The sequence below is a fragment of the Syngnathus acus genome, chromosome 16 (assembly GCF_901709675.1).
Source record: "Syngnathus acus chromosome 16, fSynAcu1.2, whole genome shotgun sequence".
NCBI lineage: Eukaryota > Metazoa > Chordata > Actinopteri > Syngnathiformes > Syngnathidae > Syngnathus > Syngnathus acus.
In genome coordinates, this window is record NC_051101.1 from 8,870,081 (window position 1) to 8,890,626 (window position 20,546).

General features: G+C 38.8%; 1 protein-coding gene across 2 annotated transcripts; it reads left to right on the plus strand.

Moving 5' to 3' along the window:
- Nucleotides 1–2,498: 2,498 nt before the first annotated feature.
- Nucleotides 2,499–19,814, plus strand: LOC119135914 (tumor necrosis factor receptor superfamily member 11B-like). Of its 2 annotated transcripts, XR_005100635.1 has the most exons (7): nucleotides 2,499–2,629; nucleotides 12,181–12,408; nucleotides 13,349–13,493; nucleotides 15,541–15,756; nucleotides 16,431–16,655; nucleotides 17,738–18,230; nucleotides 18,263–19,814. XR_005100635.1 is itself a non-coding variant. In XM_037273922.1 (6 exons), exons 1-6 carry the CDS (start codon nucleotides 2,546–2,548, stop codon nucleotides 18,130–18,132), a joined length of 1,293 nt encoding a protein of 430 aa, XP_037129817.1. In that variant the 5' UTR covers nucleotides 2,499–2,545; the 3' UTR covers nucleotides 18,133–19,814. The 2 variants fall into 2 exon arrangements, 1 of the variants encoding a protein (XP_037129817.1); XM_037273922.1 differs by having other exon boundaries at nucleotides 17,738–19,814.
- The last annotated feature ends 732 nt before the right edge of the window (nucleotides 19,815–20,546 follow it).

A 20,546-nucleotide genomic window follows, 5' to 3' on the forward strand; every position in this document is an offset into this window, starting at 1 on the left:
AATGAGCTTCTTTTTTTTCAGAGTAATGGTATGATGTTAGGAAAGAAACGTTTGTTATTTGGACTAATATGCAAAAGCTAATTTTTAGAGAAACAATATCAATCTTGGGCTATTATTATCAGACAGAGTATAAATAAGTACGTACATTTGCAAAGATGTAAAATTATAGCGCTTGGGGCAACTGTGAGTTTTTACATGTTAATCCCATTTTCAGGTCAGACGAACAAATCAGGAAAAAAAACTGTAAGACGTCATTTAATAGCACACATCTAAGAAGAAACATTTTTTAACTAATGTTTCCAGTTCGAGTCCTGTAAGGATACGATTACTTACTTACGTTTACCATAAATTTCAGTGAGCTTTGACATTTATACTTCAGCCACCTGGTAATGCTTTCATTCAATGGGAAGTAAACGTTTATTGGCACCTTAGCAGAGTGTTTCATGATTTCACCGGTGACCTCAGCTCCTTAAGCAATCATTGGGTACCTCAAGATTAATAATAAAATTCTGAATTAAGTTTTTCCAATGCTGTGACAGTCAGATTCCACGTTTTCACTCTGCCAGCCACCTGCATCCACATCCAGCAAGTTCTCAATCCTGCCTCATAAATATATATAAAAAATGTTTTTTAAAGAAAATAATAATAAATAAATTCAATAAGTAAAAAAATAAATAAGTAAATAAATAATAATTCAGTGCTTAAGCCTTCCTCTCTAGTCATTTGGAATTATCAAGCTAAAATGTTTTCCTCCACTAAGTAGGTCACCCATCATGTCAATATGTAATAGTTATGGCTGGTTTTCTACAAATATACTACAGACAGATGCTATGTATCACTTGACCTCTGAATTAGCTACACATACCGATGACTAAAAAAAATAAATAAACACAATTTTGCAAGGTCACAGGTCTTGTTTCATGACCGCCCGTGATCCATCGTGTAATAAGACCTCAGCTTTTGCTTTGAACCTTGATTAAAAGAGGATATGATTTAAATTGCTGCACTGATTGGATGTTTTTCTTGTAGTTTACTTAACATATTGAACCAGTGAATGGAATACAAGTTTCCAGCTCATAATATTCTTTGGAATTGTCAAAGGATTGTATCCAGGAAAATAAAGGATAAACATCAGAAATCATCACAACAAATTCCCTGACTCAGTTAAAATAATAGGACTATATAATTCTAATTAATACATTTGGGATACATCCATTCTAACCAACCCCAGTTGAAGGTATAAGAGCGTTGCTGAGTACTTTTTCAGTGTACTTCACAGTAAAGTGGAATCTTCAGTTGTTGACAGCAAACACTGTCTCTGGAAATTAGTTCAATTACTCAACACTGTGATGTGTCATGGACCTGCTTGCTGCGTATGTTTAACTGTGTCTGTGGTTACTCTCCCAAAACATCTATTTTCTATGACTAACAGCTAATAGCATGAATGAAGAAGACATAATAAATCTTGTACATAGGCATTGCTTTCTGTGGATTTTACCACACACTTCAAAATACACCAAATTGTTCCACTTGTTGTCTTACCACATTGTTTTTCAGGTCCACTTGACCTCAATGCACACAAATTACCACACCAGAAGAGCGATGAATTACGAATTAATCCACGGATAATTCTTTTGATCAGAGTGCATTCATTGAAACGTTCTTATAATGACAGAGCCACGTCATTATTGCAAAAGAATACGAGCACCACATTGAAAATAAAGAGCAAACGTAAAAATATACAAAATAAATGTATTTTGCATAAAAGTTGTAACATTTGTATAGCCACGTCTGTGTAATTTTATGGAAATATAAAATATATGTATATTACTGTACTTGCCACACGTGTATGGTGGTAATAAAATAAAATTACTTTTTTCAGCCATGTAGCCCATGTAGAGATATTTTAAGTTAAATATCACTTTATTGCTTGTGGTAGTCTCAAAAAGCAACATTTCATTTCTTTTTCCTTACTTTATTTCATAGCTAACACACAGAGGAAATATTTTCCTACTTGATTATAGCAACCTCATTCTTCATTTCTTATTTCTTCTTTGTCACATATCTATCTGTCACTCATTGCCCTGTGACATTATGGGGCGGAGGGTGATTCCAGGCAAACAAAATATTTCTGACAAAATATTTTATTTTCTTAGAAAAAATGCTTTTATGTTCTGTAAATGCATAAATGAAAACATAATTGAGCCATAAATTCAAAGACATCCTCTCATGATCACGAAATGTTGCGCTTCACTTATAGTAGTCCTCTCTCTCTCTCTCTCTCTCTCTCTCTCTCTCTCTCTCTCTCTCTCTCCCTCTCTCTCCCTCTGCTTCTCTCCTTGTCATGCACGACTTGGCGTAGTCTGTGCAAGGGGGAGACACTCAGTGGGTGGGCAATGTGCTCTCTCTCACTCTCTTTCTCAGTCTCTCTCCCTCTCTCTCTCTCTTTCATGCTCTCTGACTTGCTCTCTAACACACTTACTCCCTCTCTCTCTCTCTCTCTCTCTCTCTCTCTCTCTGGCTCTGGTATAAGAGCACATTTGTGATGGAGTCCACATTAGTTCACTTTTATGCTGTGGAGATGAGCGCTTGGATAGCAAGCTCCAACCCGGCCATGAAACTTATTTTGGTAAGTTGTATTTTGATTCTGGAGAACGATGATATTTAATTAGGGTGCGTGTGTATGTGTGTGTTCATTAGGCTGTGGTTTTGTGGCTGCTTTAATTTCCAAGATGTGACTTTGCTTTGCTGTTAGTCATTTCTCATTTGTGCACCCTCTCCATGGCTATAAAAGAGTATTTGTTTAAAAACATGCAAAAGGAATGTTCAGTCTCAATGTTTACGAGCAGGGAAATTAGTCTTGATGATGACAACGTAACAGAAATGCAATGTGAAAGAAATTGCGGTTAATTTAGTGATAAATATTGCATCATACTGTATTGCTGATAAAGTGGCTTCAGGTTCCAGTGTTGTTTTCATCCAATGTCGTTTGCACTGCAATGCGTTTTTCGTACTGTAATGCGTTTTTCATGAAGATGCTTATCAGAGCAGTTAAATCTTCTAAAAGCATTCCTGCAAGCACCAAATGTTGTCTTGCAAATGTTTCCAATATAACCTGTTCATTTTCAAGCCAATGTATGGAATTGCTCTTAGAGCCAATGCGTTGAAGGATTCCTGCAGAGCAGTGCATCACATATCTGAGTATCTTTGAGATGACAATAGTATTGACGTGCTTTTGCATTATTCCGACATTCAGTCAGACAACTGTCATATTTAGCCAACTAATGAGTCAGTCTTCTTACTGCTTTCAACATCCGGCTAATTAGCCAAAGGCCTCCTTTGGGAATCTCTCATATTTGCAATCCTGCTTCCAAGCCAAGCAGCCGCTCAGTCCGTCATTGAGCAACTCCTGTCCGAGTCGAACAAATGGTCTGCAGTCTTGTCCAGAGAAGTTGTTGCGGTTTCAGGCGGTGAATGTACCTCGTGCACCTGTGACCTGTGTGCACTTTCACTTCCCGCCGCGTCCCCAGCACATGTGGCTGCAATCTGTCTTCTGTCTTCAAACGCATGCTCCTTTTGGATGATATCATTGGAAGACATCAACATGAAATCGCATGCAATCTTTTTGAGGCACATGAGGACAGATCAACGGGCAAGCTTTGTATGACTGACACACAAATGTGAATGTTTACTTCACGTCTCTACGGGTTCTTATAAAGGCAAGGTTTTATCACTTTAAAAATGTTGTTTGCCTCTTTTTACTATCCAACTGTCTGTCCGTGCTAACTCTTAATCTGTTATCAGTATCGGTAATCTATCCTTTCATCCACCAATCTGTCAGTCCATTCAACAATCCGCCTCCTGTATTTATCCATTCGTCCGTCTATCTTTCTGTCTTCCCATCCGTCTGTCTGTCCACCTATCCATCCCTTCATCCATCCATCCATCCATCCATCCATCCATCCATCCATCCATCCATCCATCCATCCATCCATCCATCCACCCACCCAAATCCATCCATCATCCTTCCAGCCATCCTTCCAGAACATTCTTCTAGCCATCTATGCGTCCATCTGTCCTTCCAACAATCTGTTCGTCATCCACCATTATCACCATTCATTTTTCTATTATCCCTTAATCCACCCAACTATCAATATATCAATCATTCTTCTCATCCACTCTGCTCTTCATCTGTTATTATTACTTATTATAATTCATGATAATTATTGCTAGTGTTCAGTATTTGGTTTCCAAGTTGGAATCTCATTTGACACCCAAGTCTGCAATCACCTATTCACATTTTAATCCCCTTACGCTAATGTCCAATATCACCATCTGTTATCGCTTCCTTCTTTATTTTAACGCCCTCTCTCCTCTTTCTTCTTGCATCTGTCCGTTGGTATGACCTGCACCAACTTCCCCAAATGTGCGAGTACTGTATTCCATTGTAGCAGTTTATCATGGAAAAGGCGGGTATTGGGTGGGAAGTAACCTTGTCAAACTGATTTCATTCTTTTGAAAACCTTGTGAGGAGTGATAGGGAGGCCCTGCCAAGGGTCTGTGAATGACCAAGGTGTTTTACACAAATAAACATTTACCTTTGTAAGTTAGGGACTGCACACCTAACTTCCTCTTTTGCATCAACAGTAGAGCAGATAACAGAAGTTTGCATGTATGGACTGCAACTGAGGGGGGCAGGGTGTAGGTGTCTTTATTTTAGGAGTTTGTGGAGGATATGTGGTCAAGAGACAAAGAGAAGTGTGAGGGGGGTATGCAAAAGGCATGCGGCTATTTGAATCAATATCCCACTCTGGCCTTCATTTTTGTTTCATCTTATTTCCGCATGCATTGCGTTAAAACGGTTTGACTCATGCAAATGTGGTGAACAATTATCGCACAGAGGACCCATTGTGTATTTTGTACAGGGAGTAGAAGACATGGCTTAAACACATCACGCACAAATGTTTGCATGTGTTGAACAAATGCTTTTTTTTCCTGTGGTTTTGAATACAGAATATGTATTTCATTTTTAATATCACTTAATGTCACTTTTTTTGATTTTCGTAACCGGATACTTTTCAAAAGTAGGGTATCGAATGGATAAAATGTGAGTGAGCTCTCAACTGAAGAAAGTTATGTTATAATTTAAAATTTCTGTTTTATTGGTAAACAAAATCCATCTTAAAAATATGAGATGCTTTGTTCAGCTATGATTGATGAGCAACCAGTGAAAACACTGTGTTAAATTGTATCAATTGAGCAATGACCCAATGTGTCATGATGTAAAGCAACATGGAAGAATAACCCCCCCTCTGTCTCTCTGACCCTGAAAAAAAAAATCACGGAAAACACTCACACATACGAGCACAGATCTGGAATCCCCCTTCGGACCACCTGTGTTTTTCAGTTAACCATGTGCCTGGTGCACGAGCTGGTGTTGTGGCTTTGGTGCTGCAGCCACCAATTGCAGGATGACCTCAGACAAACCTAACTCACATTCTCTTATTTCACGTCAACCATCTCTTTCCTGTGGAACTCTAAAAATATGAATATGCTATTTTAGATATGTTAGCGAATTGATTATGGACTCTACGAGCTCTTTGTTTGTAGACGGCGTGGCTGCACTCGAGCGTAAAAATGGCCTTATCCTGATTTTCATGCAGTTGCAAGTCCCATTTTGCCTGTTGGGGAAATTGCTAGACTGTTCTACGCCAATGTAGACACTGTAAGCGTGCTTCCTTTTATTTGCTCCTGGCGCACTTGACAATTTGGTGGCTGAAAGTAGTCCAAACTTTCAAACTTGCCTTCTGGAAGCACGTCTAACTGTCGATCAATATAGTGTAACGTGCGTGATTTTGGTGAATTTGGGAGCACAGGCAGACAGATTCTACACTTTACGGATTTACGGTGGCTGTCGTCGTATTTTATTCATAAATATGACAACAGCGTGTGTCAAACCCTCTTAAATAGGTATAGGCGAGTACCTGTGCTGATACCAGCGTTATTTCTAAGTATCGGTACTTGCGACGTGGGTGTTTTACAAATTATAAATGCGAAGGGTAGAAAATAACTTTTAATTTCATGCAATTTTAAGAAATATTTCGACATTGGGATTATATAGTATGCTTCTTTCTTGAAAACAATGTCATCGTTTTGGGGGGAATTTTATGCACTAATGGTATCAGTACTTGGTATCGGCACAATCACGTAATCGTAGTTATCGGTCTGAAAGTAACTGCTATCGAACATTCCTACGCTTATCCCCTTACTATGTTTTGAAAATCCATCCTCCTCAGCCATTGACTGGGGGTGGGGGTGTAAAACGATTGATAAAATAAAACACACGTGTTTTGTCAATGTGTTCTTCTGCCATGTTAAGAAGACCCCTGTGCCTCCCACACACATACGTCTCACTTGAAGGGGATAAGAGAAGCTGCTTTAATTGGCGACAAAACGAGTTGGCTGTTTTGAACTGCGCTAAGCTTCATTCATCAGCAAACATACCAATACTTAGTCTGACCAAACTCTGCATCGAATTTGAGCCGGTCATAAAAATATGTGCTTTATGACTGACATGGATGGAATCAGCCTTTTGAGCTAAAGTCAGCTAGGATACGGTCCAGGAGACCCCAACATGGACAAAATAATATATAAAATAAAATACAATATTCAATCTTTATTTATATAGCGCTTTTGCAACAATGGATGAATAAAACTCAACTGACTTTGGTATTTCATTTACATCTTTTCTCACATTTCAAATAATGTCTAGCAGACATGAGATAGGTGCACGCAAAGTACATTCAAATGAAACTGCAAGATGATCTTCACTTGCGAATGATGTAAATTTGGCTGCTGCGGAGAGGGCACTTGAAGACTGCCTTCCACCCCCCGCTAAACTGACTTTCATATACTGTGTTGAACTAGTCAGGGAGCCACCAAGCACACTGTGGCAAGTGTGGCGTGTAATGAATCGGCATGTTTTCTTTGCTTTTAAAAAACCTAATTTGCTGTTTTTTTTTGCGGTCTATGCCCAAACCACTTGTTCTCAATTGGAAAAATTGAGTGTAACACAATGTGGGTTTTTCGTTTAATGCTACATAGCAAGCAGAATAAAATGGAGGAACATTTTATGCTTCTAGCTGATATATTTTTCCTGAGCAAAGTACTTTAATGGAGATGGAGGTTTTTCATTAAGTGGAGTGCCCAGTCATGATACTGAGAGCAAAACTAACATCCTTGAACTTTTACTGTTTATACTGCTGTCTCAACATCATTTTGATTTAAATCAAATGGCGTCCTCCTTTTTATCCTCTGATTTCCAACTCCACTTCAATACCTTCATCAATCCTTTCCTCCCATCTGGCCGTGCTCCCTTTACTCCATTTATCTCACTGACAGTGTAATTATGGATGTCAGTGGGATCTCGCTGCCGTGTAATTTGGTTTGCCTTGAATGATGTCATCAAATAGTGTCTTCAAAGGGGTTGCAAAGTTCAGTAACTCTTAATTGCTGATAAACATGTAGACACATGCCACAGGGCATAATGGAGGACAACCATTCTTCAAAACAGGAGCACTCATGGTGGGTTCATCCAGGAAGCATTAAAACATAACACCAGACATTGTGGACTCAATGAATGAATATTGCTTCATACAGTTTGGGGCAAGTCATTTTTGGTTCTATGATTGCGCCTATGCAGTCAACCCATGAAGTTATGCTTGGATGAGTTTGGTTGGACTTATCAAACACCTTTGGCAACTAAAATCCCCAGCTAGATACTAAAAAATGTAAAAAAAATAATAATATGACATTATACTGTATATTACTAGTCCGATGCATTAGAAATAAAAAAGCATATTACATCACAATTGCAATGTTGAGTGATAGAAATCCTACACATTAAAATCAGTCAGCCCTAAGTAAAAAAAAAAAAAAGACATCTAAGGACAGTGAAAACATGCTAACTTCCCACCAACATTTAAAACCCCAAGCCTCAAGATGTGAGGCAGATTTACTAACCACAATCCACTGCGTGCCTTCTGAGATGACATGAATATAATATTAACAGACGTCTATTAGGAATGATTTTCATTACTGCCATAGTGTTTGCCAAGGTGGTGAAGCTGTAATACCCTCATGCAAAATAACTCCATCCTGAAAGCAAATTTATGCAGAAGTAATGGCCAGGGGTCTCAATGCTGTTCTCCCTATCATGCCCCTTCTCTGCTGCTCCCAAGTGGTCGGATACAGTTCTGCATGTTTGCTCACCAAATGTTTAAGTTACCAGTCCACATGGCTTTCATCATACCCTTATAACTAAACCAGTGAAGGATTCAATTAAACGATTCATTTTTTTTCAACATGTCTCAAAATGGATTACTCAAATCCTATCATTGCCATTTCATCTTAACATTTCCCGGAATGCATGCGCTGTCTTCCATCTCTGTTCCGTGCATCGTGCCTGTTCTGTCACTGTGACTGGACTCAGTCCAATGAGCGCTGTGTGAAACTTGACAAAATCAGCGCGACCGTGACCATTTCCACATGTGCTCGTGAGCACATGCCAGTGAACTCAGTGTGACTTATTGATGTGACGGCTGTAACTGTAACCAGATTAGGTAAACTGGGGTCACACTCTGTCAGGGCTTCTCTATACTCTTTAGATTGACTGGTTGAGGTCTCGTGTCTTAATAGCCTTCTTAATTTATGACCTCGATTATTATGGAATTGATTCCTGGTGAGGGCCACCCATGCTAGTACAAACAAAACATGCAGTCATGGTATGGGCCACCAAGTCAATCTGGGTGAGAGCTTGATGGGTTTTGTCAGGAAAACACTGAGCTCACTCAGTTTTTAGAGCTTCGGTTTCCAATATGGAGCCTTTAATCTGTTTTTATTATGTTTTCGCTGACCTTCAACGCTACAGAAAAGAGGATTTTTTTTTTGCCTTCTTATGAAGTTGAAAAACCAAATGTGCATTTAATTAAGAACGCATACTGCACACCGACGGGCAGTGCGGTCAATCATTTTCATTCATATGCATTTTTGTTATGATTTACGTATATGCTGCACAGAAATTACACTCTGCATGCAAATGTATTAAAAGTGCAATATATTGTACTTTTTGGCATCTTATCCTTTCATTTGGGTTTTTTGACATGATATTTGAATGGTCAACACAGATGAAACGATCATTTCTGTACCTTTGATGCTATACTCATATTTAAATAGCTCATCTGTGTTTTTGTTGACTTATTTTGTCATTTCCTCCCGTTTTTCAAATCGGGTTCAGTAGGTTTTTATGTCCACCTGTTCTTAACGGCCTACTGCCTTTGTGTTCAATTAGGTGTTCCTCATTGTCTCAACAGTTGTATTTAGTTCCTTGGTTTCTTTGAGTCGTGGTAGGTTCATTTTTTTGTTGCTTCTGTTTCTGTTTGATCTTGTTCCCAATTTTGGTTTGCTGATTTGCATATATTTGGACTTCTGTTAATTTTGTAGTTGTGATTTGAGGGTCTTTTTGTTTTTTGGAAACGCAAACCTATTTTGTGGTTTGAGAGCATCCTGCTCTGTTGTTTCTCCTACTTCGCTGTACTTGCAAACCCAAATCGTAACGGAATGTGAAAAACAAAAAACCTAACGTTCAAGACAGGACACAAACCACAAGTAAACAAGACATAAGATGAAAGAAACCCAAATCTAATCAAAACCACATAAAAATGACTTTTTCTACCTATTGTTCTTTCTATACCAAAAGTACCACAAAACATTTGACCTCAGATGCAGAAAGAATACTCCGTCCGGTTTGACACAGATTTATATTCTTGAGGTGGTGTGTTCTTTGAGGTAAGCGGCTTAAGAAGAAATACAAACACGCAGCAGAGGGAGAGGTCAGCGGTGCATGGTGATAAAATAGTAGGACCGAGTGTTTTGTATTGTGGTGGTGAATGGGGAAAGCCCAGCAGTAACCTCCAACAGTTACTTCAACAAACAGCAGCCAGGAGAGGCGACCACAGAAAGTACCACAGCCATAACATATAAACACACATGTGCATTGCCCACACATGCAACATATTATCCTGCACATGCACAATATGTGAGGGGAGCTGCCTGCTGTATTTGAATTTAAATAAGAAGAAACAAATATGTTACAAAGTATGCAGTCACATGCGACGATGGCCCATTTAACAACGAGGACGCATCTCAGCCAACGGGAAAGTCCGCAGAGCCAATACTGTAGCAGAAAGGAAGCGGGCTGTCGGCTGACATCTGGTCTGCATGTGTCCTTCACGGTCTGCGTGGCTGCGTGTCAAACACGCAGACTTCTTTTCCAAGTCTACTGTGAACTGTTCAGGAAAATTCACAGCCAATTAGATAATAAATACGATTGATGTATGGCAGAATATTCCTCTAGTGATAAAGTCAATCACTGGTTAGTGAATTCAGATGGGTTGGGATCTCGGCTCTGGAGTTTCTGTTTGGAGTTTTTCACACAATCCCCAAAATATTTTATGCCATTTCAAATCAGTGGTTCTTGTGGTGTAACCTGTTTGAAGTACCGCCCATCTTATTGTGAAAGGGAAACAGGAAGTACCTGAGATGCTTTGACGCTCTAAATTGCTTCTACGTGTGAAAATTAGAATGATTGTGATAATCACTTCACTTCTAGTGATTCATGGTGGTTTCCTTACTCTTACTTTACTGGTGAGCAGGTGCATTTCTGGCACATGTAATATCAAATTCAATAATTCCGTCTTTCCAGTGAAATTCGTCACCTTAGTAGGCCGACGGCCACAGTGAAATATTTCCCAGGAATGCAGTGGGGTGTAGGAAAAGAAAGCCACATTTGTGGCCTGTATTTCTAGTTCGGAAGCATTTACAATGTCATCAGCCTTCAAATGCAGCCTTCAAATGATGCAGCCACATATTCAGAGGCATTAACAGTAGAGCATGCACATCTTTGTAAACATTCATTTCATTCCATCTAAGCGATACATTGTCTGAGTCTGGTGTTCGTCAAAAGATAACACAACGTATGCAAGATCGATTGATTTTAAGAATTTGGCTTTTGTCTCGTTTTGGAGAAGCGTTGACAGTGAGTCTCGGGTGTTAAACCTCACAATCTGCTCGCTGGCAACGCGCAGGCTCTGTCCCGCCTCTGATACTATGCGGGAAGCTGGCAGATTTCCCGGTTGACACACAAGACTTTGGCAAAAAAGAAAATGACTGACAGGGTGAAAGAGACTAGTGACATCTGGTCTCGGGTAATGTATATAGTTTGCGTGCAGCAATGCTTTTTTTATCGGATATTTGATTATAATCGTATTGTGAAATCAGTTTAATTCAAGTTTAATCCCCGGCAGTGTAATTCAGAGCATTTGCATTTTTCCTTGGTTGAACTGCCTCAAAACTAAGAGAAAAATTTGAATTTTCATTTTATTAAACATTCTAAAATACTATGGTTGCCTTATAATCCAAAGTAAAATAAGAATCATAGCGATGGCCAGTCTTTGATGCACATATACAGGAAATCATATTTTTTAGTAAGCGGTCAGTTCATCTAAGTGAGCAAATACACACCTAGTAACTACATGTTGACAAATTTAGTATATGTGGCACTTATCACAATGAAGAAACTCACTTTGGAGATGGTTATATGTACATTTGCTCCAGCAATTATTGTAAGCAAGCTATCAGGTCAAAATGTCCCCTTTAAACTTTTAGCTGGAGTGAAACATCTGCCTTCCCTAAATGTATTGTCCAGAAAGTTTTTAGCGTATGACGAAAATATGCCAAAGGAGCAGTGAAAAATAATGAAGATTAACAGGCACAATGAAATCATACGACAACAATTACAGCTTGTTTGGCATCAATACAATGTGACTAATTGTTGTTTGAGCGGCGCCAGTGATGAAGTAACTCATACGGAGCGATTCATCTCAATGGTGAGTTTCTTCTCAGGCTCTTTAAAGCACAACATTTGGCCGAAGGCCAGCGAGTCCACCAGGAGCTACAACTTTACAGCTCTGACCTTTCCTTCAACTCACTCTTACTGGAAGCCTTGGGCAGGCCACAGCTCCACTATTCAGAAATATTTCACGTTGGAGCCAAAATAAGACGAGATGTGCTCGAGATGGTTTTCTCCATCACACGTGTTGATCATTTTTATCCTTGCTTCAGCTCTTCACAGCTTCCCTCACCTGGGCCTTCCAGCAGCAGGCTGAGCTATCCAAGTACCAGTACCGAGACCCGGTGACCTCCGACCTCCTCTTGTGTGACCAGTGTCCCCCTGGCACGGCCGTGAAGAAACACTGCACTGCTGAGAGGGCCACAGAGTGCCAACCCTGTCCAGAGAGGCATTTTGCAGACAGCTGGCACTGGGGGGACTCGTGCCAATACTGCACTTTGGTGGGTACAGTGCTGGGAGTAACAAAGTACAAATACTTGGTGACGCTCCATTTGTAATGACAAATTTATACTTCAAGAGAAAGACAAGTCAAAACCTTCAAGAGGAAGTCAAGTCATGTCTTTTATTCATCTCAGGGGGTGGCCATTTTGCAACTTGCGGTTGACTGAAAATGACACACAGTTGCTCACAGTTGCTCAGTGCTTAAGTATTGACAAATCATGGCTCCCCTTTTTTATTTTTCATTTGGTCATGTCATGTTCACAAGCTTAGATTTCAGGCACTGTGATGTCATTTTCAGTCAAGAGCAATTGGCATAATGGCCACCTCCCACAGGTGGATAAAAACGGGTGGATTTTGCTGCTTGATTCATATTCCACAAATGCATGATTACTCAGAATAGTGTTTTCGGACAAATGGGGCCACATCGAAAACATTAATGACAAGATCATTTTTGACTTGACAGGAGTCATTTTAAGCACAATTATCTGCACTTCTGCCCAAGAACAGTGTGTGAGTACTTTTGTTACCTTTAGGTACATTGGAGCACAAAAAAACTATACATTGTAGTTTTCAGAAAGACCTGTTTTTCTGTTTAAAATTCCTGCACACACACACACACATACACACACGCTGTGGACACAAGTCTGTTACTTCACTTATGGGAACTTGTCCGTTTGTATTTTTATTCAGCTTACTTTTTTACTTGAAACATTTGTGGTTCTCTCAGATCTTTTCTTTATGTGCATGACTATGCTATATTGTGTTGCTTTTAGAAATCCAGAGGATGGTTGTATTGCATGTCTTTCATCAAAGTTTTTGTTCAAGGCTGCGGTTTGTAATGCAGCACCTTCAAGACCTGCGCCGCGACTCAAAAGAATCATTTCTACCTTCTCCACTTAAAGGCCTGTGACAATGCTGGGTTGTGTGCTCCATGTTTAGGTATGCAAAGAGAGACAGCTGGTGAAACAAGAATGCAACAGCACCCACGACCGAGTGTGCGAGTGCGCGGCAGGTTTCCACCTCGTGGTCGAGTTCTGCATCACACACAGCTCCTGCCCACCCGGCTATGGGGTGACGGATTTAGGTAAGCGAGATTGCATTTCAATTTCACAACCTAAACGATTAAGTGACCTTGATTCATTATGTCACTACTAAGACGTAAGACGCGTGTATGTTATTTTTACAATTTATTGATTAATCTAAAATGTTTAAAGTGACTTGCGCTCTTTTATGATGCAATGTTGAACAAACATATTGTTTTTGGGAGAATTTTTATTTTTTAGTTTTTTTTTATTGTTTATTTTACTTGTGATTTATTTGTTTATTTTGCAATAATGGCATCTTTTTCTTTACATTAGTACGGTCACTGTGTTACACTTACAAATTCTGAACTAATAGTTTAGTTTGTTCTTTGCATGTGAAGTGATGATAATTAAAAAGAAGAAGTCACAAATAGTGCGTCAAATGGTTAAACTTCCTCACAACCACTTGATAACTTCCTCAAAGCATTCATGCTTGGGTATCAGACACGTTCGAAATTCCGCATCCAGGTCAATTTGACTTTTTGCATTTGACATGTTAATTGTATATCAGAATTTGTTATTCATGTTACTATTATTTTCAAACATTACTAGGGTGCACTCATCTGACTTTGATAAGGTAAATTTGAGTAAATTTCCCTATTTCATATGTTTCTTAGTGAAGTCTCCGAACTCTTGCACACTCAGTCTTTTTTCGAGTCATCGTGGTTTGCATCAACTGTTATTTTGCATAAACAAATCTGTCTCATCTTCTTTGGAACCCATTTTGCATTAAATACAGTATGCCTCGCTGACACTTACCTTCTATTCTTATTACCCTGTAATTCACACAAGGCCATAGTAAAATAGGAGACAACTTTTCTCGATGTGGCACAGCATCACTGGGGTTTCCCCTTCCTTAAGCTGCTTGGCTCCTTATGTAATGGGCACAAATGTGGTCGAAGCCTTAAGACCACAAGATGAGCAAAAACCAACGCTTTGCCGCCTTGATGTGACTCAGCTTCTTCCCACTAGGCCACCTAATGTGCCCTTTTGCTGTTGACTGACAAGAAGATTGGAAGTTTGACCTGACCGTACTTTACGCCTGACTTGTGCTGGTCACGAAGAGCCAAGCGTGTTGTCAAAAGTATGACACTGTGCAAAACGAAGCGAAACAAGGGTTTGAATCTGACTAATGCACTTTGATATCTCACGTGTTTAGTTTCAAGATGCAAAATGAGGATGTGATTGTGACACACAACATGACACAATGTGACTTGTACGCGTAGCAGACAAATCATTTTGCACCTTGGCCTAAAACTTCAAATCAACCCACCTACATATCAATAAGAGCATATAATTGACTGGAGATTTGTGACAAGACTGAAATTAGCCCTAGTTTGTAAGAATTTGATAAGGATTAAGGATTTTATGCTACTTTATAATGTCGTGATTCAGCCCAAATGGATTTGTCCAAAAATCAATGTAACGTATTTGTCCATGAAACATTTGTAATAATTAAAAAAAATAAAATAAAATAGTTGACAGAGATGTGTGCACCGTTTTTCCTCTTTGTCACCACTGGTACACTTGTGTCAAATTTTGGGTCAATTAGTTCAACTTCTGAGGCATTTGATTGAAGAGGCTCAGTCAAAATAAAAAGCCCCAAACATATGACAAAAATAAACCAACTAAGTAGCTGCCACGGTGGTGTGACTCACTCTCATAATGACAAAGTCTCATGTTGTGGTTGACGTTCTTAGAATCACATCATTGCCCCTTTCCATAAAACAACAATATGTACTCATTTGACCCGAAATAACAGCATCTGAAATCATTTGGGATGTAATAAAAAATAATTTCATCTTTGTCATTTTCATGGAAACCATGTCTCAACTAATTTAGTGTTCCAGAATAATAGTAATTCCCAACCAGAATGTGCCATGGGACATCAACAAGTGTGCCATGGGAAACTACACAATGTCACTTCACTGATCCAAAAATGATTTATTTATATATAATTGCACATTGTCACAGGACTTCCATGTAAAGCTCTTCTTAGTATTCCTTTTTGTTCCTTTACATGACTGCTTGGTCTCTGATTCCTTCCAGGTACACCATTGAGTGACACTGTGTGCAAGCAATGCCCCGCTGGTCATTTCTCCAGCAGCCGCTCGTCCACAGAACCATGTCGACCCCACAGAAACTGCACAGATTCAGGCCTGAAGACACTGCGATGGGGAACGTCCACTTCAGACAGCATCTGTGGAAGTCAAGACCAAATTATGGCCGTTGATTGTGTTCATCGGCACACTTTGTGCCACACAGGTGAGACCTGAGCTCATTTTACAGATCAGCTGTCGCCTCATACACGTCACTGCACACGGGTTGCAGCTCAAATTAGTCTGGAATGTGATTGTTTCTCTTCCTCACAACAGGGAATTTTATTTAGTCCTCTTTTCTGACCAGATTCACACTGCATGTCAAATCTTGATCCCGATTTAATGTAAATCCCACTGGAAACGAAGCATGTAGTAAACATTCTAGAAAGAGTTCAGAGTATTGCGCAGTAAAAAAATGCAACTCTGGATATTCTGTGACGTACCGATTTGCATCATTTCTGGAAAGTACAGTCAAATCGAAGGCAGAGTTAGGCAAAGCTTCGAGGAAAAAGAATAGGTAGTTGCGTAAAACAAAACTGGTTGATAAATTTCATGGAAACGAAAATGAATGACAGAATGGGTTTTCATGCAAATTTGTATCAAGTGATGGCGCATGATACCACAAATAGGCAATATTTCAGCATCTATCTAAATCTTGTATGTTGTATATTATGCACTCATTTTAATTCTAAATCAGCTCTTAATTCCAGGAAAGCAAATGTATTTTATAAGAAGCGGTTTGTTCACGTGTGGAATGACAATAATAATAAACTGAGATCATGTAGCTCCCTTATTATGTTTCTATATATATTAAATTTATTATTTGCTCTCTTGTTCCAGATGTGCTCTTGTGTGAGGAAGCAGTCTTCCAGTCGCTTGCCTCCCTGCAGCTGTCCTCCGTGCCCCTGGAGCGTCTACTGGAGAGTCTTCCGGGCCGCAGGGTGGATGGCAAGAGTGTGGAGAGGCTGAAGAAGGCCTGTTCACCACAGCAGCAAGTCTTCCAGCTGCTGAAGCTGTGGAGGCAGCAGAACAAGGACCAGGACAAGTTGTATGGCATCATAAAAGGTATTCGAAGAGGACAAAAGTGTTTTAGTTTTGTCAGTTGCTCCAGGATTTTACAGAATTTTAAAATTCGCGCAGGCTAGAATAAATTAAAGGCAAACTGCACTGTGAATTTTCACCTGAGATTCATTTGTTCCGAGTGGTATAGTGATATATTCATCATAATTAAAACTATTACTACTACTACTACTAATAATAATAAATAGCGTTATCCCAATTGTTTTTATTAATAAAAATACATTTTTTGATACTTGACCTAGATACCAAAGCCTACTCATCTTTGACGTTCTAAATTGTTTTGCAATCTTTTCTCAGTTGGTGACTCTCTTGCTCAACCGCAATCCTGGATATTTTACAAAACAGTACACCCGTGTTTTCAAAACAATGACATGAAAGTCGTTTTATGAAAATGAGTCATCAACTTTGATCATAATTTAAAAGCTTTGCATGTCACACTGAATTTATGGTTGCTTAAATTGCTTTAATTGTTCAAATTTTGTTTTGGTGTAAAACTGATTCCTTTTAAAGTTGGTGCAGACACAAAGTTTTTGAAAATGTGATTTTTATAAAATTATTCTTTCTGTACTTTGAATAGTTTCATTTTTGAAAAGTACATGTGTGTGCATGTTAAGTTGTGCATAATAAGGTACAGATTTGTGTTAATTTTAAAATAAGCAAATTGCTTCAAAATGGAAAACGCTAAGGTCTGTGAAGTGCTGCCATTGTAGTCGCCCATTACTCGTACTGAAAACTAGAAATGGACAAGTATCGATACCAAGTATCGGTATCGGGCCGATGCCAGCCTTATCTCAAGGTATCGCGTATTAAAGAAGGCTGCCAATACCAGTTACCGATACTGGTCACTAGTGCCCTCTTGTGGCTGTTTTATTATCAGAAATTAGATGGCATGCATGGCTGACAGAACATTTTTCTAAGTTAACTGCATCCATATCAATTCTCTCAAATACCCATGAAGATGTCATTTCTATAAGTATAATGCGTGCATTAATAATGTGTTGCTACCAAAATCTGTGTTTCCGTTATGACTGTGTTTACAACCTGCATGTTTCTTCTCTTTCATCCAGGTGTGAATAGCTGCGAGCGGAAGGTCTCCCGCTGCAACAGCCTGAAAAACGTAACTTTGGGCGACCTCTTGGAGGTCACGAACAGCTTGCCCGGGGTAAAAGTTCATCGGGAGGACGTGTTGGCGCTCGTGGCTACTTGTCTCCCCAAGCAGTACATGTTGCAACTCCTCCACCTTTGGAAGACCGCCAACTTTGACATGGATTTGGTCAAAGGTCTTTCTCACAGTCTGAGGGTGCTCCGCAACAAAGGCGCACCTCGGTATCTTCTGAAGGGCCTGAAGAAGATCAGCCGCATTGTCGGATCTACGTCTACACGCAAGACGTATGAGAAGATGTTTGTTAGCATGCTGCAGGATGAGCTGTGTTTTAAAACGCTTAAGCCGTTCAATGAATGAGGGCAAGATTTCATTTAGGGATGGGCATTAGACTAAATTTACTTTATGAGACTATGGGGCAAATCAAAGTCTAATTAGTGTTACGTCAACTATTTTTTTCATTTTTGAATGGTCGAGAAGATGGTCATCACATCTGCCTGGCACTTCTGAGGTTTCATGGTTCAAATCCTGAATCCAGCCTATGGAGAATGCATGAATGAATGCATATCAACTGCATGTTAGGTCAACTGAAGACTAAATTGTCCATAAGTGTGAAAGTGAGTGTAAATAGTTGTTTGTCTAAATGTGAGTGACGGGCAATCAATTCAGGGTGCATACCGCTGTTTGCCCAAAGTCAGATACTATAGACTCCAGCCCACCTGCGAACCCAAATGAGGACAAAAGCTATAAAAAAATGATCAATGGATGATTGGGAAAAATGTCACTCGTTTTGTTCTGAACTCCTGTTTTTAGTTTATTATTGTGTCGAATAATGTTTCCAATATCTTGCATCATGTTCTTCCTCATACCTCAAACTAGTTGGCCGTAAATCAACAGCGCCTTGACTGTTGGGTGCATGAAGCTGAATCACTGAATTCCACACAATTGATGATAAATTAGATTGACTTGATTTTTATGCCCATCCTTAGCTTCAATTAACACTAAACTTCAAGGCAGACACACAAAGTGATTAGTTATAATTACACCTAAATCCAATACAGAAGCTGTATTTGTAATGTAAAATTAACATTACCTCTGTAAAGTTTTGCTGTCGGTCTGTATTATTATTATTATTACATTATTATTATTGTGTGCATTCCTAAAGTGGGTTTCATGATGGCATCAAGAGTGTAGGATGCTACTTAAGTAGCTGAGCTACACACATAGTAATCCTAGGCAATTACAATTCCACTGGTCAACAGCATATTTTCATCAGAGATGTTCGTATGTCTTTACTTTTTTTTTCTTGCACATCAGGCTTTTGAGATATTTTCATTTTGACCTATAATTCCTTGCGCAATACAGGTTTACCATGTGTTGTAATTTATAGCTATTACATTGTAGAACAAAATCCACCTGTTGCTGCACCTAACCCTCAATCCATAAATATGACTACATATATGACTAGATTACATGTAATATTATTAATATAATGAACATAGACGAATTGTATATGATCATTTATATTACATATAATGTAATTTTGGGGAAAATATTTCATTGGAGTCATTTGAATCTGTGAAAAGAAATATTTGAAACTATTTAAAATGTAAATAGTACTATTTTATGAAAAGTGGGCTAGCAAATTTGAGTGGTTTTCTTTTTGCTTTCTCTGAATTTGAGAGGAAGGATTTGATTTCATAATCAAATCCAGGTAAGAGCTATACCTGTATGTCCTTTGTTTCTTGCTTTTGTCTGTGACTGCTGGCAAGTGAAGCTTATAGGAATTTTATTATGTAATTGTCAGCTTTATGAATGTACAATTGTGTACTATTTAAGAAAATGGAAATTTAATTTTCCATTCTATGTAAAGGCTTTTTTTAATTGCTTTATGAGAAATACTGGATTCTAAATGCTGCAAATTTTTGAAGGGATGTGTTTATTTTTTTCACTTTTAATATTATGAACTTTGTTGTATATAACACTAATGCCAAATGATTTGTACAAATGCATTGCTTGATAAAAGTTTGGACTTTTTCTCCTCTGACTTAAAATTTCTTAAACAGGCATTTATGAGCATGGGGCACAACAATGTCAGTCATGAATGATTGCTTTATATTCAGCGGAAAAAAATGCTATATGTTGCTTCTTCAGCACGGGAGTCACACTACACGTAGCTGACTCATCATTATCGTCATCATCGTCATCACAGACGGTGTGACTCATTATTTAGAATTTCCTCCAAACAAGCAAGTTGGAAACCAAAATTTCCTTCTTAAATTTGCATGATTTTGTAAATTCACATCTCACTCATCTGACTGTGCAAAGCTTCTTTGCAGACGTGTACACAAATCGGCACAAGTGCACTATCAGTAGTGTAATTAAAGTCTTATAAAATATTGTTCAGTGCAGTTCTACCCCAATGCAAACTCCTACCACATTAATAAACATATTGTTCGGCTTTTAGAGGGCAAGGAACCAGTATTTGCAACATAAAGTATTCCCTATGAGGCAAAAGAACCACATGATTTATCCCAACCTAACAGCAAGGATTTTTTTTACAGCAAAAAAGGTATAAGGATGTTTATTGATCAAACATATTATGACCACATTTTTAAAGAGTTAATTGAAAAATTTATTAAACATCATAAATTTGTCTGTTTATGTGTGTGTTTAAATTTCTTCTCTCTGTTCCTTGAAAAGCATAGTCACCAAAAACAACTCTTGTTGTTTTTAGACAAAGTCACTGGGGATCTGTAAAATCTCTGGATCAG